General features: G+C 41.8%; 1 protein-coding gene across 1 annotated transcript; it reads right to left on the bottom strand.

Moving 5' to 3' along the window:
- Window positions 1-2,846: 2,846 nt before the first annotated feature.
- On the bottom strand, window positions 2,847-19,074 carry jph3a (junctophilin 3a). The gene is made up of 5 exons (XM_085277420.1): window positions 17,683-19,074; window positions 9,985-10,765; window positions 9,143-9,267; window positions 6,780-8,029; window positions 2,847-4,655 (listed from the first exon to the last, which is right to left on the bottom strand). The coding sequence occupies exons 1-5, from the start codon at window positions 18,062-18,064 to the stop codon at window positions 4,575-4,577; spliced, it is 2,619 nt and encodes an 872-aa protein (XP_085133546.1). The 5' UTR covers window positions 18,065-19,074; the 3' UTR covers window positions 2,847-4,574.
- Window positions 19,075-26,707: the final 7,633 nt, after the last annotated feature.

The following is a 26,707-nucleotide window of genomic DNA, read 5'->3' as shown; positions in this document are numbered from 1 at the left end:
ATGCACAAATCTTTTTTACACACACAAATCTTTTTTAAACACACACAAATTCTTTTTACACATACAAATCTTTTTTACACGCACAAATCTTTTTTACACACGCACACATTTTTTTTACACACACAAATCTTTTTTAAACACACACAAATTCTTTTTACACATACAAATCTTTTTTACACGCACAAATCTTTGTTACGCACACACAAATTCTTTTTACACATACGAAACTGATTTACAAGTACAAAATATTTATGACCACATTTTGAGCCCATAGTGTCCTTTTATCAAAACTGAAAAAGATCATGTATTTTAGTTCAAAGGTGGCAGACTTTTTAACATGGGCTTCAGCTTCCTTAAGCACTTTTCAAACTGTTTCTTTGGATATAGGCGGCTCACTGGAAGCATGGCTGTCAGGAAGCAATCTGAAGGAAGTGAAGTGGCAAGAAAAGAGTGAGTTATGCCACATTATATAAGAACTGGACTGGAAATTGTTGGCAATAGGTTTTGTGGAGTGAGGAATCCAACTTTTAATTTAAATCATTACATTGTTTAGAGGAGGTCAGGAGAGAGGTATGACTGTCTCCACCTTCTATAAAACATGATGGAGACTGTGTCATTTCAGCCACCCGTCCTTCAACACCGTGGAAGCGGTGTGGGAGCTTTGAAGCCTTGAGCTATGGAATTTGGTTGTTTTGGGGGGGTTCCTGACAAGAGTCGACCAGCATCCAAATACGAATGCTTCGAATGTACATCAGAAAGACTGGAGAAATATTCCTGAAGACAACTAAAAGAAATAACTGGAGAGGTTTCAGGTTCAGACTGTGGCGAAGCCTCAAAGTGGACACACCAATTATTAACGTTCAAGTCTGTTAGAACAACACAAACTGTTTGTGCCTTATATAATGTATTTTCACAGACTATTCCCTGTTTCAATTAATCAGTTATTTAACATTTTCATAGCAAAATGTAATTAAAAAAACTGAATAAGTAAAATTAAATTAAATTAAATTAAATAAATAGGCTGCATAAGCTTCATTTGGGCCAAATACAAAACAAAAACTTGCTCCACATAAAGATAAGTGTTGCTGGAGCTTTAGACTTAACATTTTTTGTACTGACTTTGAGCTCATTATTATTCAAAATCATTGTTTTAAAAACTTTTTATTATATCACCCACCATTATCATATGACCTTTTTACTTTAACTGATCCAATACAGTGATAGCAAACTGGATAGCCGTATAGGCTAATGGTTCTGTTAAATGCTGGGTTTTCCATTATATTTCACCAATTGTATAATAAATATCACCACCTGTGCTCCTACAGCTTTGAACTATGGAATTTGGTTGCATTTTTCTTTCACCACATTTGGATGAGCGGGTTGAGTTGGGAGGTTATCAGACTAGCTAGCTAACTAACCCAACTAGCATTACTTACTGTCATATTAATGGAATGTTAATATTAACTAGAAAAAAATATAAAAATACAAAAGCTTAAAACTCAATCAATAAACTGTAACACTGATTCTTCAGTGTCTTTTCAGCCATTTGCATCCCCAGGGCATGACAAATTTGGCTGTTTCAATTTGACACTTTCAAAAGTGTTACTGTTGTATGACAGTGCATTTTACACTAGAATCTGGTCTTCTCTTAAACTTAACCACTTACCTTTTAATGGCTAAGCCTAACAAAGCTCTTGCTAACAGATGAGCAAAGTTAAAGTAGTACCTCAAAAAGCAGATTCTGTTCATCTGGAGTGTTTTAAGTGGGAGAAATGTTTCGTCACTCATCTGTGTGACTACTTCAGTCTCATCTGACTGCAGGTTTCCCCAGCCGTAGCAAAGTAGTAAGTAAAAGTGAAAAAATAAAAGCGTCTCCCAATCAAATTTAAACCAAAGGCTTATATAAGGCTTTTATACCTGCAGCTTAATTCACTGCTTCACCTCTAAGGTCCAACCGTGGGCTCAGAAATGGAGAAGACTTCTCATGGCAGACAATAATGCTGCAGCAGTTGCATCAGGACAACAACACCAGAGGACACTTTGTGCATAACATGGCATTAAGGAGAACGTGTTGGTCTTTTAGTAGTCAGACAAAATACACCAACTTGTCAGAGCCGCCATGCCAAAGGTTACAGCTGTAATATTCTTTAAAGAGGTGAGTTATCCTTAAATTGCCCCACACGCAGTTGGCATTGATGAGGATATGAACTCTATAGACTGACACTGTTCTAGACTCTAAACATGTTTTTTTCTGCTGTAAAGTTGGGCATTTTAACATTCATGTCTATGGGGATTGTCTATAGGTGGCCACTGGAGGAACTGGAATTTTAGTAATGGGGCGTCAAACATAAGGCCAGGGGGCCAGATTTGGGCCAGCAAAGACTCCAATCTGGCTCAATGGATGGCTTTGGAAAATGTGGACATGTTAGACTTTTAACTGTATTTTCACAAGTTTTAGAGCTTTTCCTACAGTTAAAGGCCTCCCTATGGCCATTGATACGACACCAAAACAATTAAGTGATATATTTCTATATTTTACACATTTAGTCCTTCCAATTTAAGTCCAAAGAGTCATGTTGACAGATTGCGTTCATATATTACAGCAGTCTTTCTTTACCACATGGGAAAGTTGCACTTCTTTTTCTTATATACTGACAGAAAGGGAAGTTGCACTGGTCCACTTCACACAAGGCCAAAGAGGGCTGTATGTGTAAAACCATGTAAAATGAGTTTGACATAAAGTGCAGGGCAGATAGCTTTTAGACTTCCTGCTCAACATGTAGTCTGTACTGGCTGTAGTATGGGCTGTAGATGAAATTACTTTCAGTAATAACCACACCAAGCTCTTTAATTTCAAACATTTCATTATTTTCTCCACATTAACTTTGAAACAACCTCATAAACCAAAGAGTAAGAAAGAGCATGCTCGGGCATGCAATGATGTCACAACATGATGATGCCACTGGGTGCGAAGTATAAAACATACAGTAGCAGAGAGTTTCTTTTATATCATTCATAAACTCGGGACATTTCAGTATCCACTGAGAGTTAAAAGCTAGCGTTTATTTTACACTGCTCTCCATGTCTCACGTAGCCTTGTGTTGCTGGATAAGAGAGACAAGAGGGAGAAATTCACAAACTGACACCAGATTGAGCAGGCTAAACAAACATGCTGGAAACAAAAATCTCATCCGGTCTCAAAAAAAAAAACAGTTTTCTGGAAATGACACCGTAGAAACCCCATTTTTCCCTTTTCGACTGGTCCAAAAGGGGCGACTGGGAGAGAGAGACAAAACAGTGCATGCCATTTCAGGGTGAAGAGGGAAGGGCTGATTGTGTGGAGGGCCGAAGGATGGGGATCGCTTTTTTTAATTTTCAAGGTTATTTGTCTCCTCTTAGCCTGCCCGTGTGGGGTGTTTGATCTAGGGTTGGCTTTTAAATCAATTTGAGAACCAAAATGAATAAATACGAGGCACTCAGCATTCTCTCTGTCTTGCAAACTGCAAAAAGTAACAAACTTGAAGAATAATGACACATACACTTATATATTAGAATTAGTGATTATAACATAACAGTCTCAAGGCTGTACAAAGGGGCAAGGCTGATACCTCCTCAGTATGTCAGCAGTTAAATGTGTTTTTTTTTCTTTTTCTTTTTGTTCGGTTTATTATGCACGCAAACGTGTGTTTATGTGGTTCCACTTTACTTGTAATGAATTCAGAAAGTTCCTCTCGGATTAGACCAGGAGGGCTTGGCATGTGTTGGTCGCTGGCATTTGATTTCGCAAATCAAATATGATTTGGTCATACTCTGTGATTTTGGTTGAATGTGAAGTGTCTGACAATCGAGAGGTGACCATCAGGATGAAGTGCGCACAAATGAAGACAGAACAGTGATGTTAAAGGGATAGAAAAATGCACTTTTTAAAATCTCACACAGCCTCATGCAATGGTTGCGTGTTTATGTAGTAGAGGGGAAAAAGAGAAAAGAATAATGACGGAGCCCTTTAAAATGGATCTACTCTTGCAGCATAGTTCTGTAGCGCATAGTGCGAATAGAGACTGATGGATTTGAAGGAAAGGAAAAAGGTTCAAAGGCAAAAGGGGGCTTAGGACTGAGTGTGTTTCTCATGATAACCAGGAACATGGGTTGCTATATTCTTTTCTAGACTGATTTTAAAAAATGGGCAACGCTGCCTGTGCCATCTCCAGTCCACTGATCTGTCAGTGACGGACATCCGTGCACGTGAGCCCGAAACAACACGCTCGTCTAAAGCTGCATTTTCTTTCTTTCTCGTGACTCTAATTCAACCGCCTTTTATCATGTGGACGTTCTATGGAAGTTATATCGAATGAAAGTCAAAATAAGCATTTGAAAAGAAATGGTGTGTTTGTAGAAACTGAAATGGGCTTCAACAGAGGTGAAAAAGACAGTAGCAACAATAGAAAGGCTCTGCTGTGTCCTTCACTCGGGCTGCGGGCTCCAGTCGAATAGACAGAACGTCCATCTCATTAAGTAATCATATAATATACCGTAGTTATCAATAAGTCTTAGTAGATCATACCTGTATAAGCTTAAATAAAGAAGTGAATGAAAAGAATGGCTACTCCAATATTGAGTAAAATGACCATAACCACCAGAATAGAGCTGGAGCCCTAGGAGACAAGAGAAGAGAGAAAAAAGCAATTAGTCCAGTTACAGCACCAACGATCTCAGTGGAAACACAAACACAGACACTCAGACTCTGGTCAAGATTTAACAATGGACATCTGAGTAACCCACCAGGCTATCAACAAACAGGTTAGAGGTTAGAGTTGGGCTGCACTTTCTGCTCAGGTGCCTTAAAGAGCACAATAACTGGGCAAAATAACGTAACAGATGTGAGTCTCGATTATATTTTCTGCGTCCGTGAGTCTGCTTGGGTCCGAGTGACATAAAGTGACAGCACGTTCTCACTCCCAAAGCGTAACATTTTACACTAGGTGACCAATCGTCAGTATATTATGCCTCGGGAGTGAAAATGAAGGTCCATGTTGTTGCCAGCCCACAGAGGAGTCCGCAGTGACTTAACTTTTTTTTTCCTACATACACTCAAAACACAAGGAGGTTTAGTTACTTATTCTTCAACTAGTTGTGTTTATGGTTTTCCTAACATCTGTTGAAAGTTAACATCCTAAACTATCTTATGTAAGCATGCACTCTGTAAGAGGAAGAAGAAAACCCCGCCCAAAAAAACCTGAAATTTGAAGAATTACAAAAGTAATACCCTAATACCGAAGTGTTTTTGTGAAACTCAAAAAGAATACTTGGTAACTTGATGTTAGGCTGATTATTTTAAGGCTTGTTAACAAAGTTAACTATGTACTGATCACCAGACAACTTTGGCCCATCACAGGGCACGCTTAGACCGCACTGGTGCAAACTACATGTAAAATTCATGATTTTTGTAAACACAACTTCCTCATGATAATGCCCACCCCACACGTGTCCACGTCTACCTATGGAATAAGAAGGCAATAACAACGAGTGTGTCATCTAGTGGACACATTACAGACTCTGGCTCCTTGGTGTCATTCTTACAATCGTCCACCATGACTGATGCAGGAAAGTCTTGTACTGAAGACACTGTGTAAAGAATGCATTTATATGGGAACAGAAATGAGGAAATACTTCTAAAACCAGAGCACTTCTGGATTTCGGTTCCATTTTAGACCCTTTGTGGTGATGGACTTTTGAATTGTGTAGTGGGAAAATTTTAGGCTAGACCCAGGAGTTTCTTAGCTAATCTCACAGCTACAGACCTGAGTCAGCTGAAGGTGGTTTACCCCTTTTTGTTTTGGTTTTGAGAGTATTCATATTTTGCCTTCATACAGAATCTTTGTAGTTGTTTTCAGACATTTTTCAGTCTTGAGATCCTTTTGAGTTATTTTTTTTTTCATTTCCTTTTGTTGTTTTGTGAATCTGTGAGCATTCAGTTTCACTTTGTACTCATTTTGAGTCTTTCCGTAATTGTTTTAGGAATCTTTTGGTTAGTTTATACCTTTTTGTTGAGATGCTGTTTTTTTCGATTGTTGCATTTTTGAATCTCTGCATGCAGTAACACCACATGTTAGCAGTTTTAGGGAAGCTCTTGGATCAGTAATCTGTCCATTGAAAGTTCCTTTGTTCAGTGTAAAAATTGAAAATGTAACATTGTGGAGTTAATTGTGATAGTTTCGTACCTTTGATTCTTATCACAGTGATAGATATTTTCCAACACAGGCGTCTGTGCAGGTTCTCGGTCACCCCGAGTCTTAAGAGCTTGAAAAGCTAGAAAGGAAGTGAAACGTCTCCAAAAAACTTCAGGAAGTCCAATCGTCTTCTTTTTATGCTCTTAATAATTTCAAGACAGACGTTTATCTGCTGTGCTGATGATTCAGCAGTGACTTTCATATCCCACTGTCGTCTAACACTGAGAAAAATGATTTTTCTTGAGTTGTTTTAAAATTTCCTGTCTAATACATCTTGGCATTTTGTGAACTAAAAGTCTTTTAATCTGAAAAATCATTAGATTTTTATCATTGAGGCACTGTGACTAAAACGTGAAGTTTTGGTAAACACATAGCTCTTCCTTTAAATATTAACTCTACACTAGTTTTGTTGCATTTAACTGAAATATGTAGGTCTTATCACACAGCTCTTTTTCTTTTTTTTTATCAGTGTGTTGTGGTAACAGCAAACATTATGTTATTATGTGTTAAAAAATGAACTGTTAGCCTGACAGAGCACTGCAGACTCACTGAGTTTGATTTGAGGGTGAATTGCTCTCCTTCCTGCTCCAGAGTGATGGGCTGAGACTTTAGAGGTGGGGAGAGGGTGAGGTCCCTGTGCAGTGGCCACTCCTCCAGCTCTGCCCCCACATTCAGGTTGTCCAGCATCTGTACAGAGTCCATGGATCCTTCTCTGACCGGTCGAAGGCTTCTGGATCGCAGCCTGTTGTTCTTGGGGGCCGGGGACTCTTGTCCCAGCCCCCGAGAAGTCTGCGAGTCCGGACAGTGCAGCCTCATGTCGACTGTATAGTCATTCATCTTCTCCTCGTCCTGCTCTGTGAGGCGCGAGTGGGCGGGGCTCCACCTAAGGGTGCTTTCAGCAGTCCAGCCCCCGGTGTGGCCGTCTAGCCTTTGGTCGATTACAGCGTGCTCGTTAAGCTTGTGGTTGGAGTGGTTGTGCTGCTTTGGATGGTGGTTGGAGTAGACATGCTCTCGAGGATTGTAACAAGAAGAAGAGACGTGGTCCTTGGCATTGTGATTGGACAAGATATATTCTTGGGGCTTGTGATTGGAAGAAGCATGCTCAGAAGTCTTGTGATTGGACATGTTGTGATCCAAGGCCTTGTGATTGGATAAAATGTGCACCTGTGGCTTGTAGTTGGAAGAGACATGCTCGCAGGTTTTGTGATTGGTGGACGAATGATCCCATGTTTTGTGATTGGACGATGAGTAGTCTCTTGACTTGTGATTGGAAGAGGCGTGCTTGGAGAGCTTTTGGTTGGACAAGGAATGCTCCCAGGCTCTGTAGGAGGAAGCGTGGTCCCGGGGCTTGTGATTGGAAATGGATTTCTCCCGTGGCTTGTGGTTGGACAAAGGGGCTTGTTCGTGGCCATTTAGTTGTCCCTCCTGCTCTTCCAGAAGGGAGGGCGTAGTGGAGCGACTGCTACACGCTCGATCCGGATACATGTCGTCGCTCCAATTGTTAGCCCCGCCCCTCGGCAGATCCACCCCCCGCCCTTCTACCAGCACCTGGATCTCAGCCCCGCCCTGATCGTCCACGGCGCTCTGGCGCATGAAGCAAGCATTCCTGGGGCGATGGGTGTGTTTGAGTGGACTGTGGGGAGGTGAGGTGGGTACGCTCAGCACGGGGCTGAGATCAGGTGTTATCACAGGTGGCGTGGTGTCAGGAGTGCACAGCTCCGGACTGTCTGTTCCTGTGGAGATGACCTCATGGTCTTTGTCCTTGGTGCCCTGGTGTTTGGGCCGCTGACATTCGAGCCCTATGAAAACAGGAGAACAGCACCAGTGAGGTGATTTGGCACCCAGAGCAAAGCCTACAGCGCGAGTATGTTTGAGTGTCATCGGCACACAAAAGGAGGAGAAGAGCTGCAAACAAACGGAGCCTCGTGCTGCCAGCTTAGAGAGCTTATGAAAGTGAATATACTTGATTTAATTTGAATTCTTACAGGCTAATCCTTTGTAGTTTATTATGAGATTAAAATGTGTGTAACACTGGGCCTACGCTTAAAAGCAAATTCACACTTACTTTATTAATCTGTAAAGGTTCCAGTAGGCGTACTTTTGCATGTAGATTTTAAGAAAATTAGTGCATTTGAATCCTTTAGCTATGACTCATAATTATCTCAAACAAATTTCTGTGGAAAATCTAAAAAATACAGAGTACTATAGAATCAGTGAAGCTAAGAGAAAAGCCTGAAGGCAAAAAACAAATAGAAAGGTTGTTATACCTTTGTTTTATCTTTATAGGTTAATTATTTTGCCTCCATAAACAAATAGTTTGTTTATGGCTTTAAAATTGAGATAAAATATACCATATACATAATATCTAAGCAGTCAATTTCTACCATTAATTGACTGCATAATTTGCCAAATGACAAATTCATTTACAGCATTTACTACAAAAAACTGCTTTTTTTCTTCTTTCCTTTTGCAATGCTAAAATTGCGTTTTTTATGGTTTCCAGTTCTATAGAGGTCTGTGGAAAAATGTCTTTCTGTCTTGACCTCCGTGAGCACAGGCACACATCTGAGGTCATACCGGTCATATTGAGAAACACTCATTTTGCGGCTTCACAACAGGGCCTCAGAAACCAGTCGTCCATCAGATGGGGGAGGCCACTCATCTAAGCTAAGCTAGTTAGCATTTAGCTCTTATTTATGCATGCTACATATCATATAACTCATTTGTGAAAGCAGGATCATAACAAGAACATGTAAAGTGTGAAATTAGCTTAAGCTAACATCATCTAGCTACCTGTTACTTGCTGCAGACCCTGTTGGTTAGTTTTGGTAAATGGTAAACAGACTGATTCGCACATAGTGCTTTGCTACATTTGTTACATTTAATGTACTGACACTTGTGCACCTACTAACCATTGCCATAGATGTGAAAGGAGGGTGAAAGCTCTTTGGCAGCTATCCGAGCCAGTCGACACTCCTCCGTGGCTTTCTGCGCCACACCTTCTGCAGCCTCTGCCTTCCCACGAGCGTGGCTCATCCTGAACAGAACAGGCAGAAACAGCAAAGTCAAAACGTGTGTGTATTTTAAGATAAATTACTTTGTATCTATGAAGTAATAAAAATGTTCTCCTAAACAATATCCAGGTATTTGTAATATCTAAGTGAAACTTTCATACGAGACTGCAAAAAATATGTTTTATCGAAAAGAATGCATGACTGTCTCTCAAAAAGTTTGCAGTTAAAAAAACGTAGTTTGATTAGCCTTTGAAGGGCTAAATATGTGCTGTGGCTCCCTATGAAACAATATAGACAATATAAAGCACTACCCCACCACACAGGAACAGATAATTGGTTAGTAATGCAAAGCACACCATAGTTTGTAATATACCACTTGTTCTTTTATTCACGTCTCTGAGGAAGGTATTTGACCAGATTTGAATCCCAAATTTGTGAGGTCTAACGCTAGCTCATTTAAAAGAAATCATCCCCCGGTAATCAGGGGACAAAGACAATGATTATTGTACAACACACTGACACTCATCAAAAATGATTTCTCCAAAAAAGCTAGTTTTGTCAAACAAAGGGCGACGATTAGGCTTTGGACCGAGGGTCGTCACCAGTGATGTCTTAGACTTCAGAGGATTTAATGTTGCTTAATCTTGCTGGGTGCGCAGAGGTGTGTCACCAGCTCTATCTAACGAGATACGTTCAAATTATTCCTACGAAGCGGTGACCAGAATACTGGAAGGTCTAACCTCGACACAGCAATCTCTGCTTTCTGCTTGGCGATGTCCGCGGCCTTCTCCGCAGCTTCCACAGCTCGGTCCACCTTCTCTCGGATTTTACTGGCCCTCAGGGGGATCAGGTTCTTGCGTTTTCCGCTCACCAGCACATTCTGCTTGTATTTTCCCTCCTCCTTGGTGCCATCGGGGAAGGTGGTGCAGCCATATCCGTGCCTCTTGTTGCCCGCCCATTCGCCTGCATAATGCAGGCCATCTGAGCGCCTGCTCACGCCCCAGCCAGCTCTCTGGTCACTCCTCCACTCTCCAGCATACATCTCAGTGACAGTGGCATCCACAGGAGCGCCCTGTTCACTCTCACTGGTGTTGGAGTGGATGTCAGATGCAGCAGAGCTGACGGTGCTCATGCCGGCCTCGCTGCAGAAGGAGCTCTGCTTGCTGAGCTGACTGGCTAGAGAACTTTTGGACTCAGAGCGCCGAAGCTTCAGGCCACTTAGGATAGACTGCCGAAAGCGGCCTTTTCTCTTCCTCTGCCGTTCGGCCTCACTCGGTGCCACAAGAGCAAACCCACCCCGGCCCACTGGGCTCCCAGCCAGTCCGGCCACCACCCCATCTGTAGGCGTGGTGGCAGTGCCATCCTCCAGCACAGCAGGAGGGCCATGGCTGTGCTCAGAGCGGAGAGAGTTTATAGATGTTCGCAGAGGGAAGAGGATGACAGCTGCCATGCCGTACGGCACACTCTGTCGCACACCATAGCCGTGGCGCATCCCTCCCAGCCACTGGCCTTGGTAGGTTCCTGAAAGACAGACAGACACAGCACGAGTCAGACATAAGAACTGCATTTTATTTGAGTGTCCAAATATCTATGTGTAAATTCATTCATTAGTTAGATCATTAATTGAATTCTCAATGGACCAAACAGGAGAGTAGCATGCATGAGGAATACACTAATGTATGCTAACTGTTATACAGTAATTGCCAAAATGGTCTTTGCATTACTCAGTGGAAGGTCTTTGCAAACTCAAAGTGCTCACTGAGTAGCAAAGTTGGTGTGCAGGGCTAATTTTAGGCACAACAGGATGGATTACTGAGAACTGGTCAGAGGGCTCCCGTCCACTTCTAAATTGTCAAACTGCCAAGTTTTCAGAAGATGTCAAACCCCAAACTTCACATACTCACATAGCACAGGGTTAGGAGTTAAGTTAATTTAAGCAAATTCCCTTCAAATGTAATCAGCCAGTCGCCTCGTGCATCAGCCTCATAGGTAACGTTGTTCTGTGTTTAAGGCCGATTCACATGTGTTAGCACTTGAGGCTAAAAGTGAGGACACGGTATAACACCCAGCTCTGTCTCACAGCTCAGTGTTTAGCATGACCTGAAACCAGTGGATGAAACTATAAAGTCATGTTAAAGGTCAAAGGGAAAGGTAGTTTCCCTCCACTGGGTATTAGAAAGAATGCAGTCGCAGTTTAATTGATTGGGGTTTTTACCCAAGCATTTTGCTAATTTTTGTCAGCAAGTAGTCAGAAATGCAACAGGAAAATGCACAGCTGTCTGTCAGAAATGGCAACTAACATCTTTCATTCTGAAACAGGAAAAGTCCTGGTGACGTGTATGACAACACTGACACTTCTGAGAAATGCCACATATATTTAGTTTCTGTGTTGACTGTTTATGAACGTTTTCAACAAGGTACAAATAAATCTGCCATAAAATTAAAGCTTGACAAAGATGTGTCTGGACTCACTGTGAGCACACCAGAGCTTTGCATACTAATTTGCATCTGTATGTCAGTCTAAAAATGCCATCCCTGCCTCATGTGGATGGAAGTGTAGAAAATATTCCATAATGTGAGGAGGCTGCTCAGCATCCGATCTAATATGTGATGTGTTTGTGCATCTTTGTGTGAAAACTACACGCTGCCAAGAATAAAATCTTTAAAACACAGCAGTGCTAACTTGAAGCAAAGTGAAATGGCATTAAAATAATAGAAACACTTGAAATAAACCATAAATAACACTTGTTTTTTGGCTTCTCCCAGTCTGCAGAAAATACACATATGTACTCTGTAAAAACAGGAAAAGCTGTAGTGGAGGAATCTTTATGCCTGAGCTGTTGAGGATTTGGCAATTTAGGTGGAGGAGGTGAGCAGAAGACAAGCCAGCATATTATGATACAACGAGGGGGTTGCTGTTGCTCTGAAATCAGCCATAAAGGTTTATATATGTCAAGCCTCCTCTCTCACTATGCTCCTCTCTGTCTACACCAAGAACAAAAAATCAGCTCCAGTTGATGTCCAGACCTCCTGGAAGAGGGCAAACTCCTGAGAGCAGCCTCCAACCAAAGCAGGTCTGCTCTAAGGAGAGGTCAGCATCCTCTCCTCAAATCCCTGAGGTGATCAGAGCAAAGGGTGAAGTAAATCTAAAGTTTCATGTTTCTGGGAAGGAAACTTACCAGCGTGTTAGTTTCACTTACAGTAGGACTCATTCCTGATTATAAAGCTGGAGAGGTTTATGTTGCAGTCAGCCTTTTAATAGCTGTCTGTTCTCTGTTGCAGATTGGGTTTAGTAGGTACTGCTCCAGCTGCTTCTGATCACAGCTAAAGTCATCAACCTAGCAAGCCAGCCACAACCAAGACTGCAAGTAGTGAATTTTAAGGATTGAAAATTCTGTGTGTGAAAGAAAAATTAAAGATGGGTCACCTGTTTTCTACACACAGTAGTCCAAAACTGAAAAAAAGAGTCGAGATTCAGTTTTTAGAGTGGCTGATTAATTCAGCCTGACCAATCCTTGAGTGCTTGTCAGTGTCAGTGTGTTTCCTGTCTTATTTTGATAGTCCTTGTGTCATGTGCTTGTGTTTAGTTTTGCTTCCCTTGTCTCTGTGTTGAATTTGTTCCACTTGAGTTTCGCGGCTCTCTCCACTTTCATAATCAGCGGTCTGTGTATTTATTGCATCACTTCCCCTTTGTCCTTTGCCGGAACTTCAGTTCACTTTCCTCCACGTGTCTTGTCCTTAGTAGGTTTTCCCAGTCTAGCATATGCCTTCATTGCCTTTTGTCTTTTATTTTCTATCCTTGTCTGATCTTCTATCTTTAATAAACAACCTGCCTTTTGTTAAGATCAAGTTCTGTCTTCAAGTGTCTGCTTTTGGGTCCTCTCTTCAAAAACACTATCTGCACCAACGGCTCATTAACTCTTGGTTTAGAAACTCTATTTAATGTCTGACGTAAACATGCCACGTGGCACACATGAAGTTCATTTCATAAATTCTGGTCATTATTAGAGTTAGAAAGGAGGGTAGGTATCCAGAGTATGCTCATTAGCTGCTGACCTGCCAATCACAAGTTGCTTCGCAGTCACATCTACTCCTTACTCATCACATCTGGCTTCACAACACCAAGACAGCAGTGGTGAAAACGGTCAGCTCAGGGCTTCATAATGAGACGTCGCTAATCAGTCTGTGATGTCTGGTCACATGACTTTGTCCATTTCATTTCTATACGGCCAATCTTGAGTCGATCGTGGCTCAAGAGTTGTAATCGGAAGGTTGCTGGTTTGAGCCCCGGCTTGAACAGTCTCGGTCGTTGTGTCCTTGGGCAAGACACTTCACCCGTTGCCTACTGGTGGTGGTCAGATGTTGCCTACTGGTGGTGGCGCCAGTGTCCGGCAGCCTCGCCTCTGTCAGTGCGCCCCAGGGTGGCTGTGGCTACAATGTAGCTGCCATCACCAGTGTGTAGATGTGTGTGTGAATGGGTGGATGACTGGTTGTGTAAAGCGCTTTGGGGTCCTTAGGGACTAGAAAAGCGCTATACAAATACAGGCCATTTACCAATAGTCTCTGGGTCTTTCTATCTGTGCTTTTAGCTGGCTGTTTCCATGTCTAGAAAGCTGTTGCTCATTTCCAGAATAGGCCTGTGTCAGTGCCATAGATGTCCCAGTGACAATGAGTGAGTTAGCACCCAATATGGGTACTAACATGCACTTAGAAGCTGCTCTTAGAATAATATCAACCCCCCAATATTGGGTTTGTTCATTCAAACTAGGTGAAATGAAAATGAAAGAAACAAAAATCAATACATAAACAAAACATTGATTTCCACTATTGGCAAAGACAAGGGAGGACCATTAATTTTCCTAAGGGACCACATAAGAAACTGGGACTGCTGAGGAGAGCTCCACCAATAGGCTGAACTCAGTTCTGCTCAATAGATTAGAGGGCAGCATTTTTTAACCTATTTGCTTTTAAAATACAAAAGGTGCTGCTTGCCGCTAGGCAAAGCAAACAACTGCTTTGGGCTCCAGATCAGTGGGGACGCTGAGGGATACCACACGCTGTGAATCTAGCCTTAAATGTGTGGAGAGACACATGAGTAACCCAACTACCATGAGCATCACATCATTTCTTTTCCTTTGATGTTAGCAGAGCAGCCCAGTGTCCAGTGTGATAGACTTGCTATGGATAGATATATAGATGAAAAAAGCTAGTAGTTACAGTATTAATGCTTCATAATCAGTTAAGTTGCTGTGCATTGTTACTGAAAAAAACAAACCCAATATGTCTATGTTATTGAATATTTTATAGTACGATTGTTGTGCTTGTTGGTGTCAGATTATTTTCATGTGTTAGTGTGACAAATGTTGAAAAAATAAATAAATGAAAAAAACATTTTCTTTGATTATGAAGCGAGCAAAACGCTGTGCATACACAACAAGTTTACTCAAGTAAACACACCCAGAGAGGAGTTCGGTTATGACCACGACAATTCTCATGTCTTCAAACACCCAAATGCCACACGCAGTCTTAAATCTTTATTTTGTTCCAGAGTACATGTGTCCCGCTGCTCTGACGCTGTTTCCGCTCAGCTCTGAGCTCTTCGTGAGGTTTTTAAGGATTTCAGTATCGGAGCTGTCCGCGGTGCTGAAACAGGACGGCTTTTGCACGAGGCTGCTCGTGGCCTGCTATGGACGCCAAATGCGGCTGTTATGGTTTTTAATGAGCACTTGCTCTGTTGGCAGCTCTGTCAGTAAACCTCTCTCATGTGTGTGTCTTATTTGGGGGGCGGGGGTCTTTGATGGAGAAAACCTGCACATTTATTGGGTTGTGGAAAATGTGTCAGCTCGCGCGTGCTATATTCATCTGTCGGTGGTCTCCCACGTGAGCGGAAGAGAGGAGCAGAGCTGTCGCGTGACGCAGTCTTTTTCAGTTAAAATAGGGCGTATGAACCCGTGCAGCCTTCACACTCGCGCAGGGAGTCGGTAAAAAAAACGATCCACCGCCTCCCGGTAAACAATCTCCACCTTCAGCCCGCACGCGCACACGCAGTGCTTTTATTCCACCTGCATCGCTCACTGACCTCTCGCTCCATCATCTGGGTGCTCGGAGGCGGGCTACCATCGGTGATCAAACGGCCTACATTACAACCCCCCAAAGTCAGAAATAAAGGGAAATGACAGCGGCAGCGAGCCAATCAGAGCAGGAGAGCCGTGCGAGCTGGTCTCTTGTGACACGTTGACCTGCTGTATCAATGTTTCCATGGAGACTTTCATGGCACTGGGGAGAGGGGTGAAGGTGTGTTTTGATAAGTCTGTGTGTCTAAACAGGAGTCACGACTCAAAATGGCTTAATTTCTAATATTAGAGGTGTCCTGTTTTTAAAGCCTGTTTGTGTTCTCTTAAAATCTCAGAGAAAGGCTGCTCAGGAGAGCCTCCACAGCGCGAGCCCGGCAGACAGTCAGCACAATATCTTCTGGTGTCCTCTGTCCTCTTTAGTCCTTTTGCACATTTTTGTACATTATTTTGACATTTTAGGTCTTTCACAGTAATTTTTTAAAATCTCTTGATGAAACATTTTTAAAAGTGCTCACTTTATGGCTCTTGGTTGTCTCTTCGTATTCTCTGTTTTTGTGTGGGGGGTTTTTGTAGTCAGCTTGTTTCTCCTTATACTGATTAAATTTTTCTTTGAGGTCAATTTTCACCACTATGTAGTCAATTTATATCTTTTTGTAGCTGCCTTGTATCATTTTGAAGTCAATTTGTGTCTCCTTGTTTTCAAGTTGTGTCTCTGTGGATTTTTGGGGGTTTCGTGTGTCTTTGTCGGTAGGAGTCACTGTTTTACCGATTTTCATTTCCCAGTGGATTTTTTGTTTTGTTTTGATCATTTAGTGTCTCGCTGTGGTCAATTTACTTTGTATATTTCTTTTTGCAGCTCTTTAGCGTCTCTTTGTAATTGTTTCATTTCCCTCTGTAGTGATTTCTCTGTGTCATACAGTTGTGGTCAGAACTTTGTGTCATCATGGGCGTAAATGTCATGGTAACTTTTTCAATGATTTGTTTGAACCATGCTTTCCCCACTTGGAATGAATGCACGTCTTTAATGATCAAAAATTTTAAAAAATGGGTGCACGAATTTGAATTTCTTTTGGGTTTGCTCTAATCTACATAGGTTCAAATAAATACATATACCCCCACTAATAATTGTTTGAATGTCCCTCAGCAAGTTGCACCTCAGTCAGATGCTTTTGATAACCATCAACAAGCTCCTGGCGCAATTCTGACTGGATATTTGACTGCTCTTCTTGGCCGAATAAATAGGGTTCGTTTCAAGTGGTTGGTTTCCTGGCAAGGACCCAGTTTTCAAACATAGTCCGAAAATTTTCAATAGAGTTCAGGTTGGGGCTTTGGGATTCTGAAAGGCTAACCCAGGAACCACCAAGGCTCAAGCCTACCATGAACTGAAACACCAGAGTTCCTGTTCACACTGAAGCCACTTTCATTTGGTCACATTGACAGGAGCCATGTTTGGAGGAGTAAAGGCGAGGCTTTCAAACCTAAGAAAATTGTACCAACTGTCAAGCATGGTGGTGGTAACATCATGCTCCGGGGCGGATAGAACAATAACAGAAAAGGAGAATTACCAAGCAACTTCATCTCAAATCAGCAACTTGGCAGTCAAAACAATTGGGAGTTCCAACAAGACACTGATCACAAACAAACATGAAAACTGGTTTTGGAAGCTTCATGAATGGCCTTCCTACAGGATCAATCTCAGCGAGGACAGTGTTTGAAAGCCAGGTCTGTGCCAGAAAAACAACTAATTTAAATGAATGCTACCGATTTTGCAAAGTACAATTTGCTAAGGGACATTAAACTAAATATTAGTGGAAGTGTATTTGTAACTTTGTGTGGATTGGAGAAATTCCAAAATAACTAAACTTGTGAACCCTAATCTTGTTTTTTTAAGTCATTAAAAATGTGTTTAATCGAGGAAAAAGGAGAGTTTGAAGAAATCATTAAAAGCCACAACTTACCATGAAATTTGAGCCCATGATGAGTGGAAGTAAACTTGTGAGTACAGCTGTACCGTTGCACTGCTTTGCGCTCACACTGTACACTATCAATACTTTACAATTGCACATTATCCTAAATATAGCCTTTTAACACCTAGGCCTCTGCTGTGGTGCCCAGTAGGAGTCTTTAGTAACCTGTCTGTGTTCATAGATGTGAGCCACACGTTATTTATGTGACCTACATTGGAGATGTGATAAAGTGGAGCTAAGCAGATGAAAACGTAAGCAAGCTGCTCCACTTGCAGCTTGAAAATTAGTTTGTGGAACAAGCTGGAATGTTTTATTCAGAGAAGCTAAAGTGGACCAAGCTGCTCTTTAACCTGGTCTGAAAATCTGTGTAGATATAAGCTGCTCTTAGCTTCCTTACCTCCGTCAGAATAGGTTTCAGTGCCATATCCATCCTGCAACCCATTGCTCCATGTCCCCTCGTACCGGGCCCCGCTGGCCGTGCTCTCCAGCTGCCCATATCGACCTTTGAACCCCTGCGTCCACTCTCCTCTGTATTCCCAGCGACCCTTGGTCTCCACTCCGATGCCATGCCGCTTGCCCTGTGCCCAGGTGCCCTTATAGCTGTTCCCACTTGGCCACGTGTACACGCCCAGGACCTCGAAGCCGTGACTCCAGGCCCCAGCGTACTCACCCTGACCCTGGGGTCCTGTGCAGACACCTCGGCCATGGGCCTTACCCTGCTCCCACCCCCCGCAGTACGACCCCCCGTCATCAAAGTCAAACCTGCCTCCAGTGGACATGCATGAAACAGGTTTAGGCAAATCCTTAGAACGTCAAGAAAAAGAAAAAAACAAGGGCCTGTTTCACTCAGAAGGAGCAAGGAGGGTGGAGGCCTCGTTTAAATCAGGTAGCATACAGGTTCAGGGCCTCGAACTTCCTCTCCGCTTAGTTTAGTATGTGGAACGCTAGCTGGGTGTTTTAGAAACAGCAGGACAGGGCCCACGGAGCATTGCCTCATGACGGAGAAGCAATCCGAGCCTCAGCGATGGGTCTGGAGTGACGTACACAGCTGCCGTGCATGCTGCTTCCCATGGGCATGCGGGCTCAGAGTGCTTCTCATCCTCCTCCTCCACTTCCTCCTCCACCTTCCTGCTCACCACGCAACCTCACAGGCCCTTCGCCTTGGCCGTGCAGCAGGGCGCTCCAGACAAGCGAGGCCTAGGCTTTTCCAGCAGTCCCGCAGGCCCACAGAGTGGCGGCGGTGGCAGCAAGTGAGCGAGCTTGGCTCAATTACACATTAGAGCATCCTCACATCCCTGCATCACCAGCTCACAGGGATGGATACAGGACAGGGATACTGATGCACTCATACGCCATGTTTAAAAAAACTGGAGGAGTTGAAGATATTTTTCTATAGCATGGCCTGGATACAGGCAATCCAGGCTAACGCTCAGAGACACACATCCATAGCAATCAAACGGACTCAGCCCTGCACACACGCCTTGGCGGACATAAAGCAGTGTGAATATCTCCCCGGCTCTTCTTCCCCCTTTTCCTCTCCTCTGCTCGGCCGGGATCCAGGCGACTCTCTCCAGTGAAGATGAGGGATGCAAAAATCAGAGGCGGATATTATTCCTGTCCTTTCCCCTTTGTCTTCTCCATGCCAACGCTCACCTAAATCTGGATTGTTGTTGTAATGTCCCGATTCCACCAAGTCATCTGTCCTCTCTTGTTTTTTGCTCTCTCTCTCTCTAAAATCTGCTCATTACAGGACTGTTCCACCCCAGCCAATACCCCTCCCCCACGCACACGCACACACAGCGAACACACACTCCTTCTCGGAGCTCTTAAAGAGACAGAGGGATGGTGCGAATAACTGCATGTGCAGAGTTTGCTGCTCTTTCCCTGTGGGAATACCGCCTGCTTTTCCTAATTATCCAGCCTCATTTCTCTCTCGCTCTCTCCCTGTGACACTCATCCTCCTCCCAGACACCTGGTCAGTCAGCAGTCTGTTTTCCTCGAGGTTTGTGTGCTCCTTAATTGTTGTTGTTGTTTTTTTCATTTTCATCTCAAAAGCAAACCAGTGCAGTGTAGCTTTCACTCGAGTGGACACCACACAGACCCAGAGCGACCTCCTTAAATGCCAACAAGGCCTGAAAATAAGTGTCGCTGTGGTATGAACTGGAAAACCAGACGTCTACATTTGTAGATTAGTTATCCAGTAAATGTATTGTTATTCACTGAATTGATGATATTAGAAAGTTTTGTGTCAGTTTGGGTGAGCAGGAAATGAAGGACTAAGAGATAATCCACAGGAAATAGATTATAAAGGTCTTATGAATTTTACATTTGCTGTATCTTTTATTCATATAAGTTTGGACCGTGACAACAGAACCTCACGTAATGCCAGGTGCGAACAGCCAGAACACATAAAGCTCTCTCCGAGACACAGAAGGAAAAGGTGTGGCACTTTGTGCTGACCCAGATAAATGAAAATATTTATAACTTTATAATACAAAATGAGCAAAATTCTAAATTAAATAGATAAATGTATTTTTTAACATCTTAAAAATAACAATAAAATATAGATTCATTAAGTAAATAAACACCAAATATAATTCATTCATTTGTAATGTTCACTTATTCAATTTCTATTTTTTTTTCTAAATTTAAACATGGTTTTTAATGTATTATTTTTTCAAATTTTCTCTATTAATTCTGGGTTTGTTTGTTTTTTACATTTATTCCACATTCCTCAGTGTTAGCCACATATGGTCTTAACTGATCTTAATTGATCCTAAAAAACAACCGTAAACAGATGTCTTTTTAATGAAATGCAGGTTTTTGCGCTGATTTTGTGCAAAAATCAGAGCTAGAATAGAAAAGAATTTATTGTCATTGTACATGCATAATGAAATTATGGCTAAACCTGTGTTTAATTAATGTAATTCCACAGCAGTTCTTGTTCATTGATTCCCTCTTCTCTGCTCATCAGTGCAGAATTGAACATTTTCTATTTTCACGTCTTCTAAATGACGTCTAATTCCGGTAAAATTGCTCATTGAAGCATACTGATACATGCCAGACCTCCATGATGCTCTTTTCTGCCCGTTAACAAAGAGAATACACAAAGGAATATGGACCCAACTTAAGGTCCAAATGACCTAAATGAGGCAGAAATATAGCTTGAAAGCATCGTGGTAGATGGTTTTCTGAAAGAAAAAAGAAAAGAGAGCAATACTAGATACACGCAGATATTCAGTGTTTCTTCAGTGTTTCAGTGATTCTGATGTGGTCTTATCTGTTAAGGGGTTTGTTTATTTCTTGCTTCTTATACAGTCTTAACCACAGGTGCAGAAGAAATGGTTAGTGTCTGCAAATGTATAAGTTCCAAGGTACAAAGCATATTAGTGGAGAGACTTTACGGACAATTTAGCATACAGTATCTGACAAAAGTGAGTACAGCCCTCACATGTTTTAAATATTTTGATATACTTTTTCATGGGACAACTTGGAGTTATGACACTTTGATACAATGTAAGGTAGTCAGTGTGCAGCTTGTATAACTGTGTCAGGGACCAAGCAGTAAAGCATAAAGGACACAGGTGGTTTTAATTCAAAAAAGGGGTTTTATTGACCCAAAAATATGAAAACATATTTAACAAAGCCAAAACTTAAACAGGCAGACCAATAAAAGAGGTCAACTCAATAGATTAAACTCAAGATAATAATTAACAAAACCTCAAACAAACATATGATAAACTGACCTGCTGAAATGACACACAGGGGGACTTAAATACTGGTTTAGCTAAACCAAATGACACACACGGGGGAAAACAAGATGGCTGCCATATAACCAACTAATACAAAACAATTAAACAAACATGAAACACCCCCCAGGCAATGAAGCATGTGGTGCAATCCAATTAGGCTGTCAGTAGTACTTCAGCTCTCCCAGCCCTTTGCCACACAGGAGGAGACACCAACCCCCAGGTAACTCAAACAAAGAAAGATGTATTAATATAACATAAAACAGAACTTTGACCTTGCAAGGTTAATATGTGTGCACGCCATATAAACATTGGAAGGTGTGATGGAAAAATGAATACATTTAATAAAGAAACGATATTGAACAATAAATAGAATATTTTAAAGTAGTGACTGTAAATTAAACTAAAGTGAATCAACGGGTGGTGAGGTGTGGAGCTTACCATGTGTGGCATGCCATCACAAACTGTATAACTAATTTGCTGTCACAGTCATTAATATCTAAACTACTGGCAACAAAAGTGACTACAAATGTCCAAAGTGTCTCCAAAGTGTCAATATTTTGTGTGGCAACCATTATTTTCCAACACTGCCTTAACTCTGTTGGCCATGGAGTTCACTGGAGATTCACAGGGTGCCACTGGAGTCCTCTCCCACTCCTCCATGATGACATCGTGGAGCTGGTGGATGTTAGAGACCTCGCGCTCCTCTAGCTTCCATTTGAGGATACCCCACAGACGCTCACTAGGGTTTAAATCTGGAGACATGGTTGGCCAGTCACGTACCTTTACCCTCAGTTTATTTAGCAGGGCACTGGTCTTTTTGGAGGTGTGTTTGGGGTTGTTAGCACGTTGGAATACTGTCCTGTGGCCCGGTGTCTGAAGGGAGGGGATCATGTTCTGCTTCAGTATGTCACATGTTGGTATTCATGGATTCTTCAGTTAACTGTAGCTCCCCAGTGCCAGCAGCACTCATGCAGCCCCAAACAATGACATCACCCCACCATGCTTGACTGTAGGCAAGACACACTTGTGTTTGTACTCCTCACCTGGTTGCCACCACACACCCCTGACACCATCTGAACCAGATAGGTTTGTCTTGGTCTCACCAGAACACAGGTGGTCCTTAGTCTGCTTGTCTTCAGCAAACTGTTTCTGGGCTTTCTTGTGGATTATCGTTAGAAGAGGCTTCCTGTGATGCAGTATGGTCACTGACAGGCTGACCTCCACACCTCCAACCTCTGCAGCAATGCTGGCAGCACTCATGCATCTGCTTTCAAAAGACAACCTCTGGATATGACGCTGAACATATGTACTCAACCTCTTTGGTCGACCATGGCGAGGTTTGTTCTGAGAGGAACTTGTCCTGTTGAACTGCTGTATGTGCTTGACCACCGTGCTGCAGCTCCGTTTCAGGGTGTTGGCATCATTCCTACAGGCTCGGCCATCTTTATGTAGAGTAACAGTCTGTTTTTCAGATCCTCAGAGAGTTCTTTGCCATAATGAGCCATGTTAGACTTCCACTGACCAGTATTCAATTCAATGCAATTCAGTGCAATTCAATGCAATTCAATGCAATTCAATTCAATTCAATTTTATTTATATAGCGCCAAATCACAGCAAAAGTCGCCTCAAGACGCTTCATAGACACAGAGAAAAACCCAACAATCATATGACCCCCTATGAGCAAGCATTTTGACGACAGTGGGAAGGAAAAACTCCCTTTTAACAGGAAGAAACCTCCGGCAGAACCAGGCTCAGGGAGGTGCGGGGACATCTGCTGCGACCGGTTGGGGTGAGAGAAGGAAGACAGGATAAAGACATGCTGTGGAAGAGAGACAGAGGTTAATAACAGATATGATTCAATGCAGAGAGGTCTATTAATACATAGTGAGTGAGAAAGGTGACTGGAAAGGAAAAACTCAATGCATCATGGGAATCCCCCGGCAGCCTACGTCTATTGCAGCATAACTAAGGGAGGATTCAGGGTCACCTGGTCCAGCCCTAACTATATGCTTTAGCAAAAAGGAAAGTTTGAAGCCTAATCTTAAAAGTAGAGATTGTGTCTGTCTCCTGAATCCAAACTGGAAGCTGGTTCCACAGAAGAGGTTCCTCACAGCGTTACTGGAGGCCAAGGTAATGCCATCCAGAGTAAGAATCTGGTTAGATACCATATTTCTAAGATTTTCAGGGCCGAGTACAATAACCTCGCCTCTGTCAGTGCGCCCCAGGGCGGCTGTGGCTACAATGTAGCTTGCTATCGCCAGTGTGTGAATGTGTGTGTGAATGGGTGAATGACTGAATGTAGTGTGAAGCGCTTTGGGGTCCTTAGGGACTAGAAAAGCGCTATACAAATGCAGGCCATTTACCATTTACCATTTATCTGAATTAAGAAGCAGAAAGTTAGCGGCCATCCAGGTCTTTATGTCTCTGAGAGAGTGAGAGCAATAACACCAAATCTAACACACCTGTTCCCTATTTGCGCCTGAGACCTTGTAACACTAATGAGTCACATGACCCCAGTGAGGGAAATGGCTAATTCGGCACAATTTGGACATTTTCACTTAGGGCTGTACTCACTTTTGTTGCTAGCAGTTTAAATGTTAATTGCTGTATGTTGAGTTATTTAGAGGTGACAGCAAATCTACACTGTTATACAAGCTGCACACCGACTACTTTACATGGTCTCAAAGTGTCTTATCTTCAGTGTTGTTCCATGAAAAGATATAACAAAACATTTAGATATATATGTAGATATTTGCATATTTTCCAGAGTATCCAGATAGTTTATTAATGTCTCTGTTGATGTATTTTAAGTCAAGTTATATTTTTCTACAATACTATGTTTTTACATGTAATACTATCATTGTGAAATGATTTGCATGTTCTTTCCTGCTAACGCAGTCATTGACTGGTACTATGACCAAATCATTGATAACGAAACGCAGAGAAACAGAAAACCAAACCAAATGGAAATAAGTCAACCTACCAGGCAGAAATTAAAGCACACGATGCTTTCAGTGTGTGATAACTGTTCCCACCAGTTAGTTCCCAAATAACAAAAGTACATAAGGTGATGTTAGCATTCAGATTTGCTGTTGGAGGAACCTGCTGGAAAACCTTCAGCAGGTCCTGACACTCCACAGAGAGAGACCTGTTCTTACCTGCATATGCTCTCTTAATGTTATTATTAGCAGTATCACATAAACATTAAGGTTAATGCTACGTAGCTAAAATTAGCAGCTAACATTAGCAGCTAAGCTTGTAATTAGAGTAATTTGGGTCATTACTCAAAAAAAAGTAATGCATTTTCAAGTTACTTTTTACTTAGTATCCTTTCCTCCGTACCTGGTGCCAAGTAATAGATTATGTTTTGATTGCCCAGTTAAAATAAATCCTTAACATGACTTGGTTTTTTTTTATTACACAGCAGAGTTGAACTAAAGCTTTCAGCGTGAGGACGCAGTGTTTTTATCACGGTGTATGTCGGGTTGTTTACAGGTGTGTGCAGCTGTTTTATTTTCAATATTTATTTTTATCAAATCAAATCAAATCAAAATTTATTTATAGAGCACATATTACAACAACAGTGTTGACCATAGTGCTTCACAGTCAGTAAAAGGATGACACAATTAAAAAAACAATAAAACAGGACAACAAACGATAGGTAACAACACAACAAGCTAGAACAGCCAACTAGTTAGAATCAAAAGCCAAAGTAAAAAGATAAGTTTTAAGACGTGATTTGAAAGACTGGATCGACTCGGCAGTACGAATATGAACAGGGAGGTTATTCCAGAGTCTGGGTGCCACGGATGCAAAGGCCCGGTCACCTCTGGACTTCAGTCGAGACCTAGGTTGTGCTAGGAGCCTGTGATTGGACGATCTAAGTGCTCTGTTGGGATTGTATAAGTGGAGTAGTTCAGAAAGATAGCTGGGCGCTAAATTATTCGGAATTTTAAAAGTGAATAAAAGAATTTTCATATCTATGCGATATTTAACAGGGAGCCAGTGTAGTTTGGCTAAAATTGGAGTTATGCATTCATAGATTCTCGTACCTGTTAAAAGACGCGCAGCTGCATTTTGAATTAACTGAAGCCGGTAAAGAGAAGCGTGTTGGAGTGTTTAATCCTACCAAAGAGCGGGATTGTGAGCGGCAGCGCTTTCCAGCTCCACAGTCGATACACTGACGCTTATTTTCTCAAGAGGCTTTATCTTTTACCCGGCTGCCAGTGTAAATATGTTTTTAATGGCTTGTGTGGGTAAATCAGGGCCATCGTGTGTTTTTAATCTTAGGAATTTGCAATATACTTTTAAACCTTACATATGTCTCCTGTTACGGCATGCAGCATAAGCAGCAGACTGGCACCAGAGTTGTAAGAAACACAGGTTTTATTTTAAATTTCTTAATAAGCTCAAACAGTAGTAACCCAAAGGGCGTAAAAGCGAGCAGTACTCCTCAATGGCAACTTTATGCACCTCAGCAGATGTAGTCAAATTTAACTGTGCTAACAGCAAACTGGTTGGTCGGCTTTGGTCCAGACTGAGATGCTGTTTCTGGGGAACTACTGGACTAAATGTTGGACACCAGATGAAATCCTACTGATTTACGCTCCATCCAGAAAGAATTCACAGCACTAGACTCGTTCCACCTGTTGTCATACAGCCTTACTCTAAAATTATTAAGTTCAAAAGGTTTGCTTGAAATTCTTGCAAATTTATTACAAGAAATATGAAAATATAACATCGAAGAAAAGGACAATAAAGGTCACTGGGACCTTCAATACTGCAGAAATGTTCAGAATGGTGTTTTTATTTTGAATCAAACGTGCAAGAACTTCAAGCAAACGCTTTGCTTCATCATTACAGGGTAACATGTGTGAACTGTGAGGTGAAAAATGAATTTAATCATTTGGAAGAAGGCTGTAAGATAATGTGGAACACGTGAGCATCGCGGATACTTTCTGGGTGCGTTGGCTTTTCTTCTCATGCCTCTGTCAGGCTGCCAGTTTTCCTTTGACTTTCTGAAAATGTAATAATTGAATAAGTATCCTCTATCTATTGGATCATCAGCTCCATGTGTTCAGTGGCTGGTTTATACTGATACCGCCGCACATTACATTCCCAAAAACTAAATAAGACCTTGTCATACAATTATTGCTGTAATATTTATGGGATTGTTGTAATCTTGAGAAAACAAATGTAAGATAATGACGAGAAGAATCAGAGTGCGTGATCAGAATAATGAGGTGTTTAAGGCTTTGTCGTCATCACAGTAATGCAGTGATAGAAGTTGGTATATTCAATTTCACAGTTTTTTCCTTTTATCGTTACATTTTAGTTTTTGGAAAATAAATAAAAATACAACCTGTGTACGAAAGACCAAACATCCCCGCTTGAAAAGTGAAGCAAAAGAGTGACTTGAAAATATTTCCTGGTTTTATGCGTTTAGTCACATAGACTAGAACAACGAGGCCATTTCTTTATAACTCGACTCGTGATTGGTAGTCAGAAAGGAGGATTACCCAGGTTAAGGTCACTGGATGACTAGTCAGTTATAAGCAAAATAGAAAAAAGGTCCCTAAAATGTTATTTTATTTCAGTTCACACAAATTATTGATGCTGTATTTGAAAAATGACAATAAAATCTGAGCTTTCCATCCTGAAGCAGGTTTA

Source organism: Mchenga conophoros, linkage group LG1 (genome assembly GCF_057382185.1).
Source record: "Mchenga conophoros isolate Kocher_MC1m ecotype Shallow Benthic linkage group LG1, M_conophoros_male_GT1.1, whole genome shotgun sequence".
In the NCBI taxonomy this organism is placed as follows: Eukaryota; Metazoa; Chordata; class Actinopteri; order Cichliformes; family Cichlidae; genus Mchenga; species Mchenga conophoros.
This window is presented reverse-complemented; position numbering and strand designations above follow the sequence as displayed.